The 23145-nt window shown below is 42.9% G+C and overlaps 2 protein-coding genes across 4 annotated transcripts in view; one reads left to right on the top strand and one right to left on the bottom strand.

Annotated features, from left to right (window-relative positions):
- efcab7 (EF-hand calcium binding domain 7) overlaps nucleotides 1–592 on the bottom strand; it is a 131614-nt gene extending 131022 nt beyond the window's left edge. For 2 of the 3 annotated variants that reach the window (XM_068037324.1, XM_068037322.1), the window contains exon 1: nucleotides 367–592. In XM_068037324.1, coding sequence (XP_067893425.1) covers nucleotide 367 — 1 coding nt within the window. In that variant the 5' untranslated portion in view covers nucleotides 368–592. The remainder of the gene's footprint in view (nucleotides 1–366) is intronic. The other variant, XM_068037323.1, reaches the window with a different exon arrangement.
- itgb3bp (integrin subunit beta 3 binding protein) lies at nucleotides 506–15198 on the top strand. Its single transcript, XM_068038063.1, has 8 exons — nucleotides 506–645; nucleotides 1140–1286; nucleotides 10487–10517; nucleotides 10610–10733; nucleotides 11495–11564; nucleotides 12025–12103; nucleotides 13413–13506; nucleotides 14535–15198. Exons 1-8 carry the CDS (start codon nucleotides 506–508, stop codon nucleotides 14585–14587), a joined length of 738 nt encoding a protein of 245 aa, XP_067894164.1. The 3' UTR covers nucleotides 14588–15198.
- The last annotated feature ends 7947 nt before the right edge of the window (nucleotides 15199–23145 follow it).

A 23145-nucleotide genomic window follows, 5' to 3' on the forward strand; every position in this document is an offset into this window, starting at 1 on the left:
TGGAACAAAGTGTCCAGGTAACTTTCCCCCTCCCTGATGCATCACAATGTCAGCAGCTTGGCCTCCAGCTCATCTACTCTGAGCCGAAGCTCCTCAAGCCGCAGACACTTACTGCAGACATGATTGCCATGGCATCCAGGTGCTACCACATACTGCAGCCGCGACACATCACCTGCCCTGCTATCCATATTGTGGTAACTAAATTACATTTATTTTTCTTAATTTACAGTTCGCCTCTTCACCAAACTCCCCACTCAAGAAACTCCTTACTTCACACTCTGTGCACTCAAGCAGCACTCAGTGCATTTTTAAAGTAAAACAAATGAAATTTGACAAATCTATTTAAATAATTTTAAAAACTCTTACTTAAGTATCTAAAAAAAAACAGCGCTGTTGTTAAACTGCAATCTTGCTTTCATAAAACTATAACGCAACTTTTCCAAAAGTTCCTCTTTCCAAAGAGTTAGCGTTTCTGAAGATACGAAGTTGGATAACGTTGTTCAAGATGACAAATCCCTTTCAGCTTGTGACTTTATTTGCAGTTTGTTCTCAGCTGCCTGCTGCCAGCCCAGGCCCAGGCTGTAACCATGGAGACCGACTCCAGCCAATGGCAAACGCGCGGTCTCGTGCATCACGGACCCTGCCGTGAGAAGAACTCAGTCCCGAACAGTGGTTCCGCTCTCTGGTGCCAGTAGCTTCAATTTCTATGAAATTAAATGTTATGAATGAAATTGCAAAGCTGCATTAAAATAACACAAAGGTGCTGGATACTGAATAGTGCATAGAGTTATGTTACTTTAGTTGCTTTATCCGCCACTCTGATAAAGACAGTTATTGACGGCAGTGTTTGATTTTACGGCATCTGCAGTTTTTTTGCTTGTTGTCTGGAATACTTCAGATTTTCTCAATCTCGAGTATAATAAATACGTTGATTTGTTTCAAATGTTTTGTATTTGATTTGGAAATGATATTTTATACCATCTTTTATATCCACTGATAACAAGCGGTCTATCTGACGTGACTTGGGTCCAGCAGTGATGTGTTTAATGACCTGGGATGGGAATAACAACAACCTCAAACAAATAAACACTGGGAAACATGACATGAAATAAACTTCACAAAGCATGAAATAAACAAAGATCATGTGAATTGACGCTGAGACTTGATCCAGCCGGCAATCAGTTTGCTTCCTCCCGCCCCACCGGACCCAGAAAAGAGCAACACCAGGCGGCAAATTCCACTCCGTGCGGCGGGACCGAGGATGGAACCGAGACTCCCGTGAGTGAGTGAGTGAGTGGGTGGGAGAGGAGAGTGGAGTGGGAGAGTGACTGTGGGGTGGGGATGGGAGAGTGGAGTGGGGGAGAGTGGAGTGGGGGAGAGTGGGGAGGGGGAGTTGGGGGAGAGTGGGGAGTGGGAGTGGGGTAGTGTTGTGGGGAGGAGGGGGGAAGGTGGAGTTGGGGGGGAAGGGAGAAGGGTGGGAGTGGGGTGGTGAAGGGGGGATTTGGGGGGTTGAAGGGTGGGAAGGGGTGAACTGATTTGAGGGTTTTAAGAATGGGAGGCGGGTGAAGGGTGGGTGTTGGGGCGGGGGGGGGGTGAAGAAGGGCCACGATGCGGGGGGCGTGGGGATGAAGAAGGGCCGCAAGGTTGGGAGGAGGTGGGTAAACAAGGTCCGCAAAGCGGGTGGGACAGAAGGGTCGTTGCGGCGCGGGAGGAGTGCTGGCGGGTTTTGGTTATTGTGTGGGGTGGCAGTGAAGAAGGGCTGTGGGTGGTCGGGGAGAGATATGTTCATACATTCTACTCTTTATCCCAGAATAAAATACACCAACCAGATTTCTTTGATCAACAAAATTATCAGTTTATCAAACAAGATTTATCCAGTAACAAAGCAAAGCAATATGAAAGTTCCCTTTTTAAATTCCCCGTACACATGCACACACTCTGAAATAATACAGAAATTCTATCTGCAGTGATCGGTTACTAAAAAAGACATAAAAGGAAATCTGTGGCCAAATACTTGCTAATTCTTGAAGAAAAAAGAGAAGATATGGAAGGAAGTCAGTTGTCCCTTTTGGTCTGGTGTCCGGGTATACGGAGACGGATCACTGGGATCTTTTCTAAAGCAGTTCTTTTCAGGCAGCGTCAAGAATTAATCTGGCATGTTTTCCAGCTTATCAGGAGAGATGCAGCACCAGGGATTTTCTGTTTTCGTAACAAAGGGCCGTGGTAGGGAAGAGAGAGTGAAGAAGAAAGGTGGGGACACGGTGAAGGAAGTGCACTGAGACAACATGCATAAAGACTTTAGTTTTTACCCTTACCCTTACCTTCATTCTCTGACGCCCGTGTGCAACGCCTTGGGACATTTTTTGCAGTAAATGTGCTATATAAATGTAATTTGTTCCTGAATTTAAGACAATTCTCATAGGGGAAGGTCATAAGTAATCGTGAGAAGCCACAACAAATTGAAACTATCATGCCAGTTTAGTAAAGGAATTGTTTTGAGGTTGGAACTGAGCCACATTGTTTGATCAGTGCATTGTGAGGTCTACTGGAATCCAGTCCTGCTCTCCAACCATCTGCCACAATTTGATGCCAATACCTAGAATCATAGAATGGTTACAGCACAGAAGGAGGCCATTCGGCCTGTGGTGACCGTAGCGGCTCTCTGCAAGAGCAACTCACATAGTCCCATTCCCCCGCCTTTTTCCCTGCAAATGTTTTATCTTAAAATAATTGTTCAGTTCTCTTAGGAGTATAGGAGCAGGAGTAGGCCATTCAGCCTGTCGAGCCTGCTCCACCATTCAATTAGATCATGGCTGATCATCTACCTCAATGCCACGATTGAATCTGCCTCCACCACACTTTCAAGCCGTGCATTCTGGATCCTAACCACTCACTCTGTAAAAACGTTTTTCATGTCGCAGTTGCTTCTTTTGCCAATCACGTTAAATCAGTGGCCTCGGGTTCTTGATTCTTCCGCCAATGGGAACAGTTTATCCTTATCTACTCTGTCCAAAACACCTCTATTAAATCTCCTCTTCTTCTGTTTGGTGAAAAAGAGATTAGTCCCAGCTTCTCCACCCTATCCACGTAACTGAAGTTCCTCATCCCTGGAACCATTTTTGTGTATCTTTTCTGCGCCCTATCTAATGATTTCATATCCTTCCTAAAGTGTGGTCCCCAGAACTGGACACAATACTCCAGTTGAGGCTGAACCAGTGTTTTATGCAGGTTTATCATAACTTCCTTTCTGTTAGGAACATAGGACTTCGGATTCGGCCCTTTGAGCCCTCTCCACCATTCAATAAGATCATGGCCGATCTGGTTTGTGGTCTCAACTCCACTTTCTTGATTGCCCCCCCATAACCCTTGTCTATCAAAAATCTATCTAACTCAGCCTCGAAGAAATTCCTTGACCCAGCCTCCACTGCTTTCTGGGGAAGAGAATTCCATAGACTAATGACCCTCTGAGAGAAAAAATTTCTCCTCATCTCCATCTTAATAGGGAGATTCTTCTTAAACTGTGTCGCCTGGTTCTAGTCTCCCCAACAAGAGGAAACATCCTCCCAGTATCCACTCTCTCAAGTTCCCACAGCATTTTATATGTTTCAGTAAGATCACCTCTCATTCTTCTAAATTCCAATGCGTATAGGCCCAACCTATTCAACCTTCCTTCATAAGATAAACCCTTCATCCCTGGAATAAAAGCAAAATACTGCGGATGCTGGAAATCTGAAATAAAAACAAGAAATACTGGAAATACTCAGCAGGTCTGGCAGCATCTATGGAGAGAGAAGCAGAGTTAACGTTTCAGGTCACTGACCCTGCTTCAGACCCTTCCTTCATCCTTGGAATTAGTCAAGTGAACCTTCTCTGAACTGCTAACGCAATTATATCCTTTTTCAAATGAGACCAAAACTGTACACGGTACTCCAGATGTGTTCTCACCGAAGTCCTGTACAGTTGCAGTAAAACATCCCTATTTTTATACTTAATTTCCCCTTACAATAAACGCCAACATTTCATTTGCCTTAATCACTTGCTGTATCTGCATACCAACTTTGTGATTCATGTGCCACAGAGTTCTGCAATCTCTCCATTTAAATCAGATACAGCTTTTCTATTATTCCTGCCAAAGTGGACAAGTTCACACTTTTCCATGTTATACTCCATTTGCCAAATTTTTGCCCCTCGCTTAACCTATCTCTATCTTTACCTCCTCTTGACAACTTACTTTCCTTCCAGTCTTGGTGTTATCGGCAAATGTAGCTACCATACATTTGGTCCCTTCATCCAAATCATTGATATAGATTGTAAATAGTTGAGGTCCCAGCACTGGTCCCTGTGGCACTCCACAAGCACAGCTTGCCAACCCGATAAAGATCCATTTATCCCTACTCTCAGCTTCCTGTTCTTAGTTAATCAGTTCTTAGTCCATGCTAATTTATTACTCCTACATCGTGTGCTCTTATCTTGTGTTGTAATCTTTGATGTGGCACCTTATCAAATGCCCTTTGGAAATCCAAGTACACCACAGTTACAGGTTCCATTTATCCACCTTGTTTGTTACTTCCTCATAAATTAAACATGATTTCCCTTTTACAAAATCATGTTGGCTCTGTCTGATCCCATTATGATTTTCTAAGTATCCTGCTATAACCTCCTTAGTAATGGATTCCTGCTATTTCCCAATGACAGATGTTAGGCTAACTGGCTTATAGTTTCCTGCTTTCTGTTTCCCTCCTTTCTTGAATAAAGGTGTTACTTTTGCTATTTTCCAATCCGCTGGGACCCTTCCAGAATCTAAGGAACTTTAGATGATTATAACCAAAGCTTCTACTATCTCTGCAGCCACTTCTTTTAAGACCCTGGGATGCAGGCCATCGGGTCCTGGGGACTTGTCAGTCTTTAGTTCTAATAGTTTTCCCAGCAGCTGGTATTTTCAAGTATCTCTGGGAAGGTTTCTAAGTCTTCTACAGTAAAAACAGATACAAAATATCTGTTTAAAGCCTTGGCAATTTCCTTGTTTTCCATTAACAATTCGCCAGACTCTCACTCCAGAGGACCAACACTAGCTTTAGTTACTCTTTTCCTATTTAAATACTTGTAAAAACTCTTACTATGTTTTTATATTACTAGCTAGTTTTCTGTCATAACCTAATTTCTCCCTTTTTTAAGTCATTCTTTGCTGGTTCTTAAAATCTGTCCAATCCTCTGACCTACCACTAATCTTTGCAGATTTGTACAGTGTTTCTTTCTATCCTTAACTACTTCATTTAGCCACAGATGAGACATCCTTCTCAAAGTATCTTTCTTTCTCACTGGAATAAATCTTTGCTGAGAGTTATTAAATATCTCCTTAAAAGTCTGTCACTGCAACTCTACTGTCCCACCCTTTAACCTAGTTTCCCACTTCATTTTAGCTAGCTCTGTCTTCATGGCCTTGTAATTATCTTTTTTTAGGTTTAAAACACTAGTCTTAGTTAGACCCACACTTATTCCCTTCAAACTGAATGTGAAATTCTATCATGTTATGATTGCTGTTGCCTAGAGGCTCCTTTACCATGAGATTACTGATTAATCCTGTCTCATTGCACATTACCAGGTGTAGAATAGCCTGCTCCCTGGTTGACTCTAGAATTTACTGCTCTAAGAAACTGTCCCGAATACACTCTATAAAATCATTTTCCAGGCTACCTTTACCAATTTGATTCGCCCAATCTGCATGTAGATTAAAGTCACCCATGACTATTGCAGTACCTTTCTTGCATGCCCCATTTATTTCTTCCTGTATACTCTGTCCCACAGTGTAGCAACTGTTAGGGGGAACCTATAAACTACTCCCACAAGTGACTTATTTTTCCTATTTCTTATCTGTACCCAAACTGATTCTACATCTTGCTCTTTCGAGCTAAGATCATCTCTCACTACTGTACTTATGACATCCTTAATTAACAGAGCTACCCCACCACCTTTTTGTAGCTTCCTATCTTTTCAAAATGTCAAGTACCCTTCAATATTCAGGTCCCAGCCTTGGTCACCATGCAACCATGTCTCCACAATGGTATCAGGTCATATATATTTATTTCTATCTGTGCAAACAACTCATCCATTTTGTTATGAATGCTGTGCACATTCAGATACATAGTCTTTAACTCTGTCTTTTTACTATTTCTGCAGTCTCAGGCCTCATCTGCTGGTGCACTCTTAAGTTTGTACACTTTGGTTATCATTACCCAAATTGCTACCCTGCTTTGTTACCTCGTTGTTTCCCTTTGATTTACCACATCTCCTCTCACATGATCCTGTCCCCCCACTATTTAGTTTAAAGCCCTCTCTACCACCCTAGTTAAACAATGCCCTAGAACACTGGTCCCAGCACGGTTCAGGTGATGACCATCCCAGTGCTACAGCTCTCACTTTCCCCAGTACTGGTGCCAGTACCCCATGAATTGAAACCCATTTCTCCCACAACAGTCTTTGAGTCATGCATTCATCTCTCTAACCTTATTTACCCTACACCGATCTGCTCATGACTCAGGTAATAATCCAGAGATTATTACCTAGCTGCTCATACTCCCAATGCAGAACTTCTTTCCTAGTCCTTCTGTATCATTGGTATGCACATGCACCACGACAGCTGGATACTCGCCCTTCCACTGCCAGTTCCACTCTCGCCCTGAGCAGATGTCCCAAACCCTGGCACCGGGCAGGCAACACAGCCTTCTGGACTCTCGCTGTCAGCTGCAGAGAACTGTGTCTATCCCCCTGATGATACTGTCCCCTACTATCACTACAGTCCTATTTCCTCCTCCCGCTTGAATGGCTTCCTGTACCAGGGTGCCATGGTCAGTTTGCTCATCCACCCTGCATCCCTCACTCTCATCCATACAAGCTGAAAGAACCTCAAACCTGTAGGACAATTGCAAGGGCTGAGGCTGCTGCACTTCTGCCATCTCGATTCCCTTACCTGCCTCACTCGCAGTCGCACACCTCTATCCCTGACCAAATCAAAAGACCCTATCCTAAGGGGTGTGACTACTTTCTGGAGCAAAGTATCCAGATAGCTTTCCCCCTCCCTGATGCATTGCTCTGTCTGTAGCTTGACCTCCAGCTCATTGACTCTGAGCTGAAGCTCCTCAAGCCATAGACGCTTACTACTATGGTTGCCAGGAATCACATTAGTGTCCACGAGCTCCTACATGCTGCAGTTGGAACACATTACCTGCCCTGCCATCCTTATTGTGTTTTAATTAACTAATTAATTTCATAATTTTTTTAATTAATGCCTCTCACCATCAGTACTTACTGCACTATTTTAAACCTTGATAATATAGTAAACCTTACCGCTTAAATAAAACAAAACTGTAGACTCAGCAGCTTCCTACTTTCCTTCTGCTTGCATTTCTTAATTAATTATAAGGTAGCTACTTAAATTTTTAATTTAACATTTTTCTAATTTCCAGCTATTAACACCTTGACAGCACTGTACTAATCTAGCTATTTACAGATGCACTCTAACAGCAGTCACTCACCATCCAATCACATTACAGCTCTTCTGTAATGTCACTGCTTGATTCTTTTTTCAAACTCAGGCAGCAGGCACCGACTCCTGAAACTGCTCTGCCAATGTTTAGCTGGTCACTCGTAGGTCCAGTTCCTCTCCACTCCCTAAAGGTAAGTGAAGGCCCCGACCCTCACTCTGTATTTATCCTCTCCTGATATTTAGCTGGTCCCTCGCAGGCCCGGTTCCCCTCCGCTCCCTGAAGGTAAGTATGTTGTACTCTATTCCCCTACTTATGAAGCCCAGGTTTCCGTTTGCTTTATTAACTGTTCTCTCAACCTGCCCTGCAACCTTCAATGATTTCTGCATATACCCCCAGGTGCCTCTGCTCTTGCACCCCCTTTAGAATTGTACCCTTTATTTTTTATTGCCTTTCCTTGTTCTTCCTACCAAAATGAATCACTTCATACTTCTCTGCATCAAATTTCATCTGCCACTTGTCCATCCGTTCCATCAACCTGTCTATGTCCTCTTGAAGTTTCTCATTATCCTCCACACGGTCCACAATACTTCCAAATTTTGTGTCATCCACAAATTTTGAAATTGTGCCCCTGTACACTCAAGTCTAGATCATTGACCCCTGGGGAACCCAGCTGGATACCTTTCTTCAGTCCAAAAAACAAGCGTTCCACCATTACTCGCTCTTTCCTGTCATTCAGCCAATTTTGTATCCATGCTTCTACTTTTATTCCATGGGCTCAAACTTTGCCGACAAGCCTCTTAACGTGGCACTTTATCAAATGCCTTTTGGAAGTCCATGTACACCACACCAACTGCATTACCCTCATAAACTCTCTCTGTTACCTCATCAAAAAACTCAAGCAAGTTAGTTAAACACAGTTTTCCCTTAACAAATCCTTGCTAGCTTACCTTAATCAACTGACATTTGCTCAAGTGACTCTTAATTTTGTCCCGAATTATCATTTCTAAAAGCTTTCCCACCACCGAGGTTAAATTGAGCTCATCCTTGCACCCTTTTTTGAACAAGGGTGTAACATTTTAAATTCTGCAGTTCTCGGGCACTACACCTGTTTCATTGGAAGATTGTGGCCAGTGCCTCTGCAATTTCCACCCTTAATTCCGTCAGTATTCTTGGATACATCTCATCCGGCCCTGGTGACTTATCAACTTTAAGTACAGCCAGCCAATCTAATACCTCTTTATCAATTTTTAGCCTATCCAGTGCCTCAACTACCTCCTCTTCCACTATGACTTGGGCAGCATCTTCTTCCTTGTTGAAGACCAATGCAAAATACTCATTTAGTACCTCAGCCATGCCCTGTGCCTCCATGCGTAAATCCCCTCTAGGTCTCTAACCAGCCCCACTCCTTAGTGCTGGGAATAGAACATTTTCCCATTTCAGACTCAAACAGCCTTTACCCTGATGACGCAAACATTTTGCCATATAGTAAAAGAAAGTCTCACCTTGCCCATTACTGGGAATGCACCAGAGTTGCTGGGGTTCATTTTGTGTAGTCATACCTGGCCAGTAAACTGAAGGCCAGAAAGAAATTTCAGTTTGTTTTGTTATTGCAATGATGTCGCTGGTGAGGAGTGAAACAGGATCATTAAATGACAGGGCCAGATTACATGACAGTGGCTCGATGAGAGGTCAATTAATTGATTTTAAATATAAGAAAAGTCTCTCAACGAATCAATTATAATTGATTGCTCAGCAGAGCCCTATTAGGTCACCAAACCAATAATTTAACTCAATTATTCATGTATCAAACTTACCTCATCCTTTTGCACATGAAAATTAAGTATTTCTACAGCACAGTTTAAAGCTGTGTTAATTGCTAACTCTAGTTGAGGAACACAGTTGTAACTCTTATCTTGTTCCTATGTTGCTCAAAGTTCCCTGAACTACTGAAAGAGGGAAATCAGCGGAATGCTACTCCATTATTGCAAAGTGTGCATTTTTGGACATCAGAAGAAAACAATCTGACTTATTCATCCATGATACCTCCTGCAATCAAATAGCCTACTGATGCTCATTAGTCAGGTTCACACATGAACAGTATTTGGGTAAAGTAACTAGGGCAATGTCACATTTCAAGATTTTTTTACTTTTTAACAACGGATTTGAAGGAAAAAGTTATGTGTCTGAATACATGTTGCTTTACACACATTTTAAGACAGAAACCAAGATGCAAGGTGCTTAAAGTACATTGGAACTAAAATTGGAAGCCTATCTTGGCAATCAGTAAGCATCTCACACCTTTTGTATTGGGAACTTTCTGGCCCTGGAAACAGGCCTTTCCTTCTGGTTGTGAATGTAAATGTTAGAAACAAACAATCCAGGCCAGCACAGGCTGCAACGTGAGCCAGGTTCAGAAACAAAAAGCTGCAAAGACCAGCTTTGGTCGGTTTCAGAAGGAAAATGCAGGAGGGTAGTCGGGAGCCATTTTATTTGAGTTAAGAATGGCCAACCACTGATGTGGGGAAGCACAGTGTATTTATCTTGTATTACACAACGGAAAGTTATACTCAGTAAATTGAGTCCGATGATGACTGTTAATATGTTTGTTCACTTGCTGTGAGATGAAGTAATTTAATTTATCTTGCGTTTTCTTCAAAAACATTGGAGATATATGTGGGTACATGTGAATATCCTGTCATGATCACATGGTATTATTGTTACACTCCTTGGTTATGCTATTGCGTAGGTCAATATTGGGCAGTGAGAGACTACTTCAGCATGTATCAAATGTAGGACCCACTTAAGGGAGCAACCAATAACAGTGAATCTGAAAAAGTAACTAGGGCAGACCAGAATTGGTAGCGCTAGTGGAAGCATACACCAGAGAGAACATGGGCAGGGAGTGAAATTGGCATTATGCTCGCCTCATTAGTATCTGCTGCTTAGAAGTTGTGCTTTCTAGTGTCTTCCTTAAAAAAAACCTGTTTCTTTTAATGTTTCAGAGTTAAACGGTCCCTTCAGTTAGAAAAACGGGTAAGTGTTTTGGATATGAAGATTTGAAGATGCTTTTATTAAAACAAAAACTAAAAATTATGATTTAAGGACATTTTCTTATCTACCTGCAGGAAGGTGAAGCAACACCTCGCAAGAAGGACCACAAGGTTTCCGTTGAAAGATTTTCCCCAGTCACTGGAACTCAATGTCTTAGCCCTTTTACTCCTAAGGACTCTGAATTTAGGGCAAAATCTGGTATAGTAATAATAATATCTCTGAAAATTAGTTAATTTTGTTTATTGTGTTACTCTATGGCTGTGACCAATTGAGTGGTGTGTTACCAATTTATTCATCATTACTTTTTAGCTATCTTATGGGTGCATCCTGTATTCCAATTTTGCAGTATCATTGCTCTACAGACCAAGATGATCATTTGAATTTCTTAAGGATCTGCAAAACATTTTGAATATTTCTGAAATCAATATGGACAATGGTGGTGAAATAAAGGGGAAATGTTTACTACAATCTTTGTAGTATCAATAAAATAGAAACAAGAAAGGCTGCAAGAGGGACAGTGAGGTTTATTAAGTATATAACTATGTTATTTCTTCCTATATGGTATATTTAACCCTAATGCCATGGTGGTGAAGAGGTTACAGGGATAGTTTAATTCCATGCCACCCCCCCCCCCCCCCCCCACCCCCCTGCAACATATATAGACACACGTTTCATTTGAGTTCTTGATGCAGTAATGGAGACTGGCTGATTTGAAGTCAGATGCTGCCTCATGTGGGTGGAGAGAAAACCAGGGACTAGGCCAGACATGCATGTCTACCAAAGGCTGTTTCAAAGCAGCATTTGCCAAGAACAGGGAGTAGATAATTTGCCCACCTTTCCTCAGCAGCAGGAAGTCAGGCTCGCAGAACATTTTCGAAAATTAGAAGTAACATATCATGCAACTCTCTCCTGCTGTATACGATCAAATTAAAATATAACCATTTTCTGTTTTTTTTTAGGTGTTGCTGCATCGAACACAGAGAGGACTAAAGTTCCCACAAGAGGGCACCTGCATGCAGACTCCAAAGAGTGAGTCACTGAATAACCAAGAAGTCTTGCACTATGAAGAAAAGGGGCTATTCTGAGCAGTGAAGTATTTTGAAGAAAACTGATAAACTGATATAAATATATTTTTGAATAAATGTGTACAGCATGTATTAGATCTCCTGAGGTATTGCTGACGGTGAGTCGGAGAATGCACTGTGACAAAGTAAATGTGATGCTTATAGGAAATGTGTACTATCTCTAAGACTTTTAATGTGATGTATATAGAGTCATAGATAATACAGCACATAGGCCACTTATCATATTGGGCTCCAACAAGAGCTGTCAAATCTAATCCCACTTCCCTATCCTTCCCTGTATATTTTTATACTTTTTACATTCTGATCCGATTGCCTTTTCAAGATATAGAATTATAAATATAGATAAATTGCAAAGTTGTGAAGTTTTCTATGTGATGTAACTAAAGTCCTTTGTTTTGATGCAGATTAAATGTGCTGAGATCAAAAGTGGAAAAGTCTGTATTGGTTATCAAAGCAACCAGAGAAAAGCTAAGTGCTCTGCAGGTCAGTGTGGATGACTTGATAAAGATTCTAGTATTTCAGAATAGGTAGCAAAAGTGGTGCTTTTCTCACTGCACTTTTCATCTCTGCTGAAGACCATGATTGATCTTGGGAGTGTGCACTTAAGAGTCTAAACCTCACCCATTCTTCATCCGAGTTTAAACCCCAACTATCCTACCCCAGGTGTCCAATACCCACATGTTAAAAACACAGCTTTGCTTCCAGACCATTCATTCACAGCCAAATTTCATTTTTGCACCCGTTGCAGCTCTCTAGACTAAAAGGCTTCCAGTATGCTTCCTATTTTCTTTACACTTTTTCTTTAACCAGATAAGATAAAAAATGTTGTAAACTATTTGTTCACTACACTGCAGCTGTTAGCCAGTGACTCCTGCAAGACCCAACTTGACTGCCAGTATTTTTTGGTAAGACACTCACTTGTGGAGTACCCTGTCCATCGTTCGGAGATTATGATTGTATATCTCCTGTCCAGTGTCTGAATTATGAAAAATTCAACTTAGTTGGTAAAGTAGGCCCTGTTGATGAGCCCTAATTTCTAACTGGAAGATTCTGCCAGAACTAGTTTTAACCCACCCACTAAGTGTGCGACAATGGCTCGGGGATGATCCTCCATTCAATTTTGACCCACATCCCCGTATGTCCCATGGGGTTATTTCGTAGCACAGATGGAATTAAAATGAAGTGTGGGGTTACTGAGCTGTGTCCTTTGCTGTCTTTGGCACTGTCATTTACTGCAATGAGTGTGCTGCTCTAGTCCTTATGTTTGAATAGTGCCTCTTGATAATTTTCTTTTGGGGTTGGGGTGGTGGGGAGAACCACTTTTCTGGCTGCAAATAATATAAATATGACTATTTATTTTCCCATACTTGCTTGAAATTGCTGGCTGACGCTGTGGTATGGCACCAGAGGTGACTAGCACCCTCCAGCTTCTCACAGAATTGACCATTCTTTATGTGTAAAACTGAACAGTAATTGTTGACATCATGGCTAACCTGATTCTGTACCCCCACAATGCAAGTCTATATCAAGATTGACAAGACTTGAGTAAATTTTGAACATTTTTGTGGCCTGATTACTGCTGTCAGTATATATGTAGACTATGTCCAGTCTTCTGGAGATAAAGTGATACGTTTGTCAACAGATAATAGATTTATAAACAAAGCAAGAATAATAATTGACATTGTTAGAACAGTTTGTTGATCCAAAGTTATAGAGATGGTTTAAAAGAAAAGCCTCAGTTATTTATAGGGTCTGTTGGTCATGCAACAAGCTTATGACTTTATTATTTCAGGCTTTGGAGGGCAGTAAAGAGTTTGAGTATTTCATTGGTGCCTGGAACAAGTCAGGGGACTTGACTGCTGAGCTTCGAAGAAACAGAGAACTCAGTAAGTACCAGAGTTTCATTTTCCAAATTTTCCAACTTTCACAATCCGATGCTAACTCTAGGGAGAACTGCAAGTTCTTCTGTGTTGCACAGATCTACTGACAAACACAATCTCAGAGTGGGGCTGCTTTATGTTCTAACTGAACAGGGAATGGATTAAAAAAAACAGTGATTAGCCTTTTCCCCATCACTATATACTGCATACTCTGGCGCATACCGATATATTTAGGATTTCATACTTACTTTTCTTGATTTGCTTTCTAAAATTAGTTTCTAATTTTGCACTTTTTAGGGTGTTGTGATGCTCATGGATTTGAGCACAAATGCGCAGCACCTTTATGGTGGGGGACATAGGTTTCATCCCTCTTGCATCTAACTTTGTTTTTTTTGATTTCAATGACATTAGTGGTAAAGCTGCTGAGCAGACTGTAGGGGTCTTGTATTGAGAGTAGGTGAGGGAGAGTGATCCTTATGCCACTCTCATAAAACGTCCAAGCGACTGGTTCAGAGTAACATTCACCAGGCCTGTAAATATGACACTAATATGGTGCTTAAATTGGAAGAAAAATGCAGGTACTGACAGCGCATAAAAAACAAGGTTTCCCCAAATGGCTCAGTAAGTACACTGCCCTGTATGTTAGAGCCCTATAGACTAGAAGACTGAATGAGCTATTTTTTAGTAGTGAGGAATGGTGATAATGTTACAATTGGTTTCAGACCTTCTGAGTTACAGGGCAGAAAAAGTCAACCAGAGTTCCCACTTCTGACTTTTATCTAGGATAAGGCCATGTCTTTAAATGTTGAGTGAGAATGAGGTTGGGGTCAGTAATGATGGGCACCCATGACATGGATGCCTCCACTTTCCCCATGTTTGAATTACCTAGAGACACATTGGCCACTTGGGTGATTAGCTGGTGCTCATGGAATTGTAACCCTGTATGATTCAGTACCTTCAGGGGATTAGAGGAGAAAATATTGGTATTTATTTCCAGTGCAAATTGTAATCGTATATCACTGTTTTTGTTGTAGTGGCACAAGGTAAAAGAGGAAGCAACCAGACTGCTAAGGTTCAGGAGAACTGAATATTTAACTTCTCTAATACTCTTGGTTTTTTATTGTGCTATTCAAGGCTGCACGGGTGGCATTGTGATGCTGTTTTGATAGTCTGCTTTATGTTAAATGTAATACAATAATATAAATTTCAATTGTACTGGCTGCAATGAGTTATTGCCGAAAGAAGATCCTTCATTTTTTTTATTTAATTGAAAGCAGAAGTGTTATCTTAAAATTCAATTAATGGTTTGATATTACTTTGATATTTGCAATAAAAAAAACGATTTTGGCAACTTTGAGATCAATTTACTACATCTTGAGCACTTATTCAAATTGAAGTGAACTTTATTTTTCTGCTCCTAAAGATGGTCACCCATACTGGGTACAGTTCTTTGACACTGGGAACCCTCTGATAGTTTAGCTAAGGCCCATGTAGCCTCTATAATGAGGCTGTTTTACTGTAGGGGGGCATCACAACTGAATCTCAGTTTGGGTTAGCTAGGGCCTCTCGGCAACGGACGTCATTATAGCCGTGGTCCAAACATGGACAAAACAGCTGAATTCAAAAGGTAAGGTGAAAGCAACTGCCCTTAACATCAAGGCAGCATTCGACTCAGTGTGCCGTCAAGAAGTCCGAGCAAAATTGAAGTCAATGAGAATTGGGTGTTTGAGGGGGCGGGGGCGGTGGGGGAGCTCTTCACTGGTTGAAGTCATAGCTAGAACAAAGGAAGATGGTTGTTTTAGTTGGAGGCCAATCATCTCAGCCCCAGGATATTGCTGCAGGAGTTCCTCAGGGTAGTATCCTAAGCCAAACTATTTTCAGCTGCTTCATCGGTGATCTTTCCTCCAATATTTGGTCAGAAGTGGGGATGTTCACTGATGATTGCACAGTGTTCGGTACCATTTGTAACACCTCAGATACTGAAGCAGTCCGTGCCTGAATGCAGCAAGACCTGGATAACATTCAGGTTTGGGCTGATAAGTGGCAAGTAACATTCACGTTACACAAATGCCTGGCAATGACCATCTCCACTAAGAGAGAATCGAACCATCTCCCCTTGATGTTCAACAGCATTACCATTGCTGAATCAGCCACCATCAACATCCTGGGGGTAACCATTGACCAGAAACTTAACTGGAATAGCCGAATAAATATTGTGGCTACAAGAGCAGGTCAGAGGCTTGGAATTCTGCAGCGGGTAATTCACCTCCTGACTCTCCAAAGCCTGTCCACCATCTATAAGCCACAATTCAGGAGTCTGATGAAATATTCCCCACTTTCCTGGGTGAGTGCAGCTCCAACAACACGAAAGAGGCTTGACAACATCCAGGACAAAACAGCCTGCTGGATCGGCACTTCATTTACCACCTTAAACATTCACCATTGCACAGTAGCAGCAGTGTGTACCATAAACAAGATGTTCTGCAGCAACTCACCAAGGTGCCTTCAACTGCACCTTCCAAACTCTCAGCCTCTACCACCTAGAAGGACAAGGGCAGCAGACACATGGAACACCAAAACCTGCAACTTTCACTCCAAGCCACACACCATCCTGACTTGGAATCATAACACAGTTCCTTCACTGTTGCTGGGGCAAAATCCTGGAACTCCCTTCCTAACAGTCCTGTGGGTGTACCTACACCATATGGAATGCAACAGTTCAAGAGGTGGCTCACCATCACCTTCTCAAGGGCAATTAGGGATGGGCAATAAATGTTGGCTTTGCCAGTGAGACCCACATGCCATGAACAGATAAAAAATACAAGGTTATTCCTGCCCTTCTTATTGCAGGTGTGCACTTTACATCAAGAGTCATTGGATAGTCATCAGGAATGGGATCTCAAACTTATTTTCTCGCTGCAAGTTCAGTGTAATTGCACCAATATAGTGATCCATTGCTACCCTGACTGATCAATTGGGATTCAAAATATTTATTTATGTCTTTTAAAATCAGTGATTTTTATTTGATGCACATACAGTTATTTACTGGTTTGGGAGACACTGCCAAAAATAGGAATTTCTGTTTTTGATTTTGTATGGTTCAAATGGCTAAGGTTTAAAATAGAACTCGGACTGATATCTGAGAGTTTGGTGGTAAAGGGTTTCTTTAGATTGGCAGAGGCAGCATAATTAAAATCTTAATTGATGTAACATTTGTCAGATAAAAATGTAATTTCAGATATTGTCAGCTGTTAAAATAGGCCAGCTGTTATAACTGAGAAGCTGGCATGTAGAAGTCATTATTTCCATTGCTTACTAAGATATTAACACTGTTAATATTTTAGTTGCCTGACTGCTTCAAAGAAATTGCTAGGACTGCAAAGGAAAAACAAATCTTTCAATTCATGAGCCTTCTAGTGCTCTTCAGTTTTCTTTTTATCTTTGCCATAGACGATATATAGCACACCATTAGCAGCCCTTACTTACATACCAACAGTGACTTTCGGTCTTTTCAAAAATTTGCCTCGAGCAATTCAGAGAAATATAGATTTTTTTTAAACAATGGTATCTTACTCAAATTTTTGCTTCCATGAATTATTCTAAATTGCAAATAAATTTACAGCAATGTAGCCTGTGCAAAGAGATATATCAGTCTGCTGTTTTCTATTGTCTGAATTGACAGGAGACATAGTGGGCATACTCTGTATTTTCCAACAAGCAGTTTACCATGATTAATGTTACAATTGGACTGTGCTAACTTGGATTTCAGTTTATAGGCTTATAAAAACTGTTGTCAAGCTGTTGTACCCAAGAAATGGGTATTGTGTGGTGGTGGGGACACTAAATTTTAGACAACCCTATGTGATTTCTCTGTTATCCTTGAGACCACAGCCTACTGTTGTGATATTGCTTTAATGTAAATGAATTTATAAATAGGCTAACATGCATCATCACAGGAAGTGATGTAAGCCAACACGTGATGCAGCAGTCGACATAGTGTTAGTAAACAGTAAGGATGTGTATTTCAGAGCTCTCCTGTAAGTCTGTTATTTTGTAATAAAGGACTCTCCATTCAATTTCCATTCAGCCTCAAATTGTTTGGTACATTTGTGTTGAGAGATTAACATGGTGGCAACGGAATACAACAGAGTAGCAGTGATGCAGAGGTGCTCAGTGTGTTAGGAGTGGTGTTTGACGCGGGACAGAGATCATCAGCGCGACATCGAGGACGACGGTTTCTCCCATAAAAGCTACAAAGCTTGGGACAACACTACAAATCGTTAGAGGAAGAGGCGGTGGTACAAGAAGATCAGATTCAACGACCATCCTCAAAAATCAGTACTCCGGGAAAGTGTGAGTAGGAAAAGAGGGTTGTTTGGTCAAACGGCAGCCAGCAAAAAAGGCAGTAATTGGGCAGAATCGACTCGCAAAAAGAAAGAGAGTCTGTTTGAACCAGGGCTGGGATACGACACCGCCGTTGCATAGAACATAGAACAGTACAGGCCCTTCGGCCCACGATGTTGTGCCGAACCTTTAACCTGCTCTAAGATCAAACTACCTACATACCCTTCATACTACTATCATCCATGTACCTATCCAAGAGTCGCTTAAATGTCCCTAATGTATCTGCTTGTACTACCACCGCTGGCAGTGCATTCCACGCACCCACCACTCTCTGTGTAAAGAACCTACCTCTGACATCTCCCCGAAACCTTCCTCCAATCACCTTAAAATTATGCCCCCTGGTGATAGCCCTTTCCACACTGGGAAAAAGTCTCTGGCTATTCACTCTATCTATGCCTCTCATTATCTTGTACCTCTCTATCAAGTCGCCTCTCATCCTTCTTCGCTCCAATGAGAAAAGCCCTAGCTCCCTCAACCTTTCTTCGTAAGACATGCCCTCCAGTCCAGGCAGCATCCTGGTAAATCTCCTCTGCACCCTCTCTAAAGCTTCCACATCCTTCCTATAATGAGGCGACCAGAACTGAACACAATATTCTAAGTGTGGTCTAACCAGGGCTTTATACAGCTGCAGCATAACCTCACGGCTCTTAAACTCAATCCCCCTGTTAATGAAAGCTAACACACCATACGCTTTCTTAACAACCCGATCAACTTGGGTGGCAACTTTGAGCGATCTATGGACATGGACCCCAAGATCCCTCTGTTCCTCCATACTATCAAGAATCCTGTCTTTAAGCCTGTATTCTGCATTCAAATTCGACCTTCCAAAATGAATCACTTCACACTTTTCCAGGTTGAACTCCATCTGCCACTTCTCAGCCCAGCTCTGCATCCTGTCAATGTCCCGTTGCAACCGACAACAGCCTTCCACACTATCCACAACTCCAGCAACCTTCGTGTCATCGGGAAACTTGCTAACCCAGCCTTCCACTTCCTCATCCAAGTCATTTATAAAAATCACAAAGAGCAGAGGTCCCAGAACAGATCCCTGCGCAACACCACTGGTCACCGAACTCCAGGCTGAATACTTTCCATCTACTACCGCCCTCTGTCTTCTATGGGCCAGCCAATTTTGTATCCAGACAGCCAACTTTCCCTGTATCCCATGCCTCCTTACTTTCTGAATGAGCCTACCATGGGGAACCTTGTCAAACGTCTTGCTAAAATCCATATACACCACATCCACTGCTCTTCCTTCATCAACGTGTTTTGTCACATCTTCAAAGAATTCAATAAGGCTTGTGAGGCATGACCTGCCCCTCACAAAGCCATGCTGACTGTCTCTAATCAAACTATGCTTTTCCAAATAATCATAAATCCTGTCTCTCAGAATCCTCTCCAATAATTTGCCCACTACCGACGTAAGACTGACTAGTCTATAATTCCCAGGGTTATCCCTATTCCCTTTCTTGAACAAGGGAACAACATTTGCCACCCTCCAATCATCTGGTACTACTCCAGTGGACAGTGAGGACGCAAAGATCATCGCCAAAGACGCGGCAATCTCTTCCCTCGCTTCCCGTAGTATCCTTGGGTATATCCCGTCTGGCCCCGGGGACTTATCTGTCCTCATGTCTTTCAAAATTTCCAGCACATCCTCCCTCTTAATGTCAACCTGTTCGAGCATATCAGCCTGTTTCACGCTGTCCTCACAAACGACCAGGTCCCTCTCACTAGTGAATACTGAAGTAAAGTATTCATTTAGGACCTCCCCTACCTCCTCCGACTCCAGGCACAAGTTCCCTCCACTATCCCTGATCGGCCCTACCCTCACTCTAGCCATCCTCTTGTTCCTCACATAAGTGTAGAACGTCTTGGGATTTTCCTTAATCCTACCCGCCAAGACTTTTTCATGTCCCCTTCTAGCTCTCCTAAGTCCATTCTTCAGTTCCTTCCTGGCTACCTTGTACCCCTCTAGAGCCCTGTCTGATCCTTGCTTCCTCAACCTTAAGTAAGCTTCCTTCTTCCTCTTGACTAGCTGTTCCACATCTCTTGCCATCCAAGGTTCCTTCACCCTACCATCCCTTCCTTACCTCATCGGGACAAACCTATCCAGCAGTCGCAAGTGCTCCCGAAACAACCTCCACATTTCTGTCGTGCATTTCCCTGAGAACATCTGTTCCCAATTTATGCTCCCCAGTTCCTGCCTAATAGCATTGTAATTCCCCCTCCCCCAATTAAATATTTTCCCATCCCGTCTGCTCCTGTCCCTCTCCATGACTATCGTAAAGGTCAGGGAGTTGTGATCACTATCACCGAAATGCTCTCCCACCGAGAGATCTGCCACCTAGCCTGGTTCGTTGCCAAGCACCAAATCCAACATAGCCTCCCCTCTAGTCGGCCTATCTACATATTGAGTCAGGAAACCTTCCTGGACACACCTGACAAAAACTGCTCCATCCAAATTATTTGCACTAAGGAGGTTCCAATCAATATTAGGGAAGTTGAAGTCACCCATGACAACAACCCCGTTACTTCTGCACCTTTCCAAAATCTGCCTCTCAATCTGTTCCTCCGTGTCTCTGTTGCTATTGGGGGGTCTATAGAAAACTCCCAATAAAGTGACTGCTCCTTTCCTGTTTCTGACTTCCACCCACAATGACTCAGTCGACAAACCCTCCTCAACGACCTCCCTTTCTGCAGCTGTGATACTATCCCTGATTAGCAATGCCACTCCCCCACCTCTTTTACCTCCCTCCCTATTCCTTTTGAAACATCTAAATCCCGGAACATCCAACATCCATTCCTGCCCCTGTGATATCCAAGTCTCTGTAATGGCCACAACATCGTAGCTCCAAGTACTGATCCATGCTCTAAGTTCATCACCCTTATTCCTGACACTTCTTGCATTAAAATAGACACACTTCAACCCATCATACTGGCTGCAACTTTGCCCTGTCAATTGTCTAACCTTCCTCACAGACTCTCTGCACTCGGTATCTGCCTGTTCAACAGCTACCCCATCCACTGATCCGTAGCTCCGTTTCCCATCCCCCTGCCAACCTAGTTTAAACCCTCCCGAAGAGCTCTAGCAAACCTCCCGCCCAGGATATTGGTGCCCCTCCAGTTCAGATGCAACCCGTCCTTCTTGTACAGGTCCCACCTTCCCCAGACGGTATCCCAATGATCCACATATCTGAAGCCCTCCCTGCTGCACCAGCTCTGTAGCCACGTGTTCAGCTGCACTCTCTCTCTGTTTCTAGCCTCACTAGCATGTGGCACCAGTATCAATCCTGAGATTACTATTCTGCTCGTCCTGCCTTTCCGCTTCCAACCTAACTCCCTATATTCGCTTTTCAGGTCCTCATCCCTTTTCCTAGCTATGTCATTGGTACCAATGTGTACCACGACTTCTGGCTGCTCTCCCTCCCCCTTAAGAATCCCGTAGGCTCGATCCGAGACATCCCTGACCCTGGCACCCGGGAGGCAACATAACATCCAGGAGTCTCGTTCGCGACCACAGAATCTCCTGTCTGTCCATGTTGTGTTTTTCCCACCGAAAGTGCTTTGTGGGCGGAGTCTCCCCAATTGTAGGCTGAAAGCCTAAACTGCAGCCATGGAACTTGGGGCATGGCCAAGGTACAATGCTGCAGGCACAACAGATCTGCACTCTTTCTTTCCTTCAAGGAAAGCTTTTGAAAAAAGAAAGCTATTAAAGGGAAAGCTCCAGCAGAGAACTTTTGTAAGGCTGCATTTGCTGTCAACGCAATCACTAGGTGGCGCAGTACTTGCACATGCATAAATGCATCCTCATCACTGAAACGTCACTTCAATGTTTTAGGCAGCTGCCAGGATTAAAGATGGCACTGCTAAATTTATCACAAAGAAACAAATTAAATTCAAGCACAGCAATTCCACCCCAAACAATATCCTGCTTCTCTTCCCCACTCGCTGCCTTCCCTTAGCCATTCGCTCCCCGCTTCAAACCCCCACCCCTAGCGTCGGCCACTCACTCCAGGCCTCGCCACTTCATGCCAATCAGCAGCTCCCACCTCCCGCTTCTCTTCCCCCTCCCTCCAGCTTCTCCCCCCACCCCACTTCTGCTCCCCACAGGGGAAGTGGGGGAGAGAGAGAGAGAGAATGGCAAGATAGGGACAGCAGAGGAGGGAGACTGTGAGCGAGAGACTGGGGAAGGGGGAGAAGTTGGGTTCCCGCCGGCTGGTGGGGTTGAATGATGTTCCAGTATGGCTGCATGATGACATTTTCACGCACATGTGCGAATTAGTCCTGGCAGGAACATAGGCTGCGCATGGGCAGCACCTTACTGACAGCAAGAGACTGTTCTGCACATGTGCGCAGTGGGAGCACTCTGATGACGTTGGCATGCTGGATGCGTTGTCAGGGGTCACTCTGTTCTTGTAAACAAAAAATTTGGTACCATGACCACAAAATACTCAGCGATGAACTGGAAGGTTCAAGATCTCCTTCACAAGTTCCATCTCTTCAAACAGTGCATGGAGTTGTGTTTTTTGGATCTTGCTGTCACAGAGCTTGACAAGCAAGTGGCTAAGATAAAAATTGCCATTGGCAATGAAGGACTTCATCGCATCAACACTTCTTGGCTGTCAGAAGCAGACGTCAACTTCGGATCATAACGATTCACAAGATTAGTGATGTGCCAATGTGACACAATCAAGGTAACTTTGACCCCATTGAGTCCATTCAGGATTTGCAACAAAAGTATCCAGACAGATTTGATACCAAGGGCAGTTTCAGAGGTAATGCTGTTCTTCATTTAAAAGATGGCACAGTTCCCTCCACAAATCCATTATGGAAGTGCAGTGACCACATCAAGGACAAGCTAAAAGCAGAGCTCCAAACAATGGAACAGCACTGATTGGTGGAGCTGTAAGACCACCGTGATCAATAAGGATGGTACCATCAGAGTATGTCTAGATCCTAGAAGGTTAAACCAAGTACTCAAAAGATGTCCTCTCAAGATTCCTACTTTGAAAGAATTAAATCTGAGATTTGCGAGAGCCAAGTTTTTCTCAAAGCTAGATTGAAAACATGGATACTGGTCAGTCCACCTTTCTGAAGATTCACAGGAACTAACAACTTTCAGAACACCATTTGGAAGATATTGTTTTTTATGCTCATCATTTGGTCTGTCAGTAAGCCAAGATCAGTTCCAACAGCACATGGATCATATCACTGAAAATGTTCCTGGTTTGCATAGCA

Source organism: Heterodontus francisci, chromosome 8 (genome assembly GCF_036365525.1).
Source record: "Heterodontus francisci isolate sHetFra1 chromosome 8, sHetFra1.hap1, whole genome shotgun sequence".
NCBI lineage: Eukaryota > Metazoa > Chordata > Chondrichthyes > Heterodontiformes > Heterodontidae > Heterodontus > Heterodontus francisci.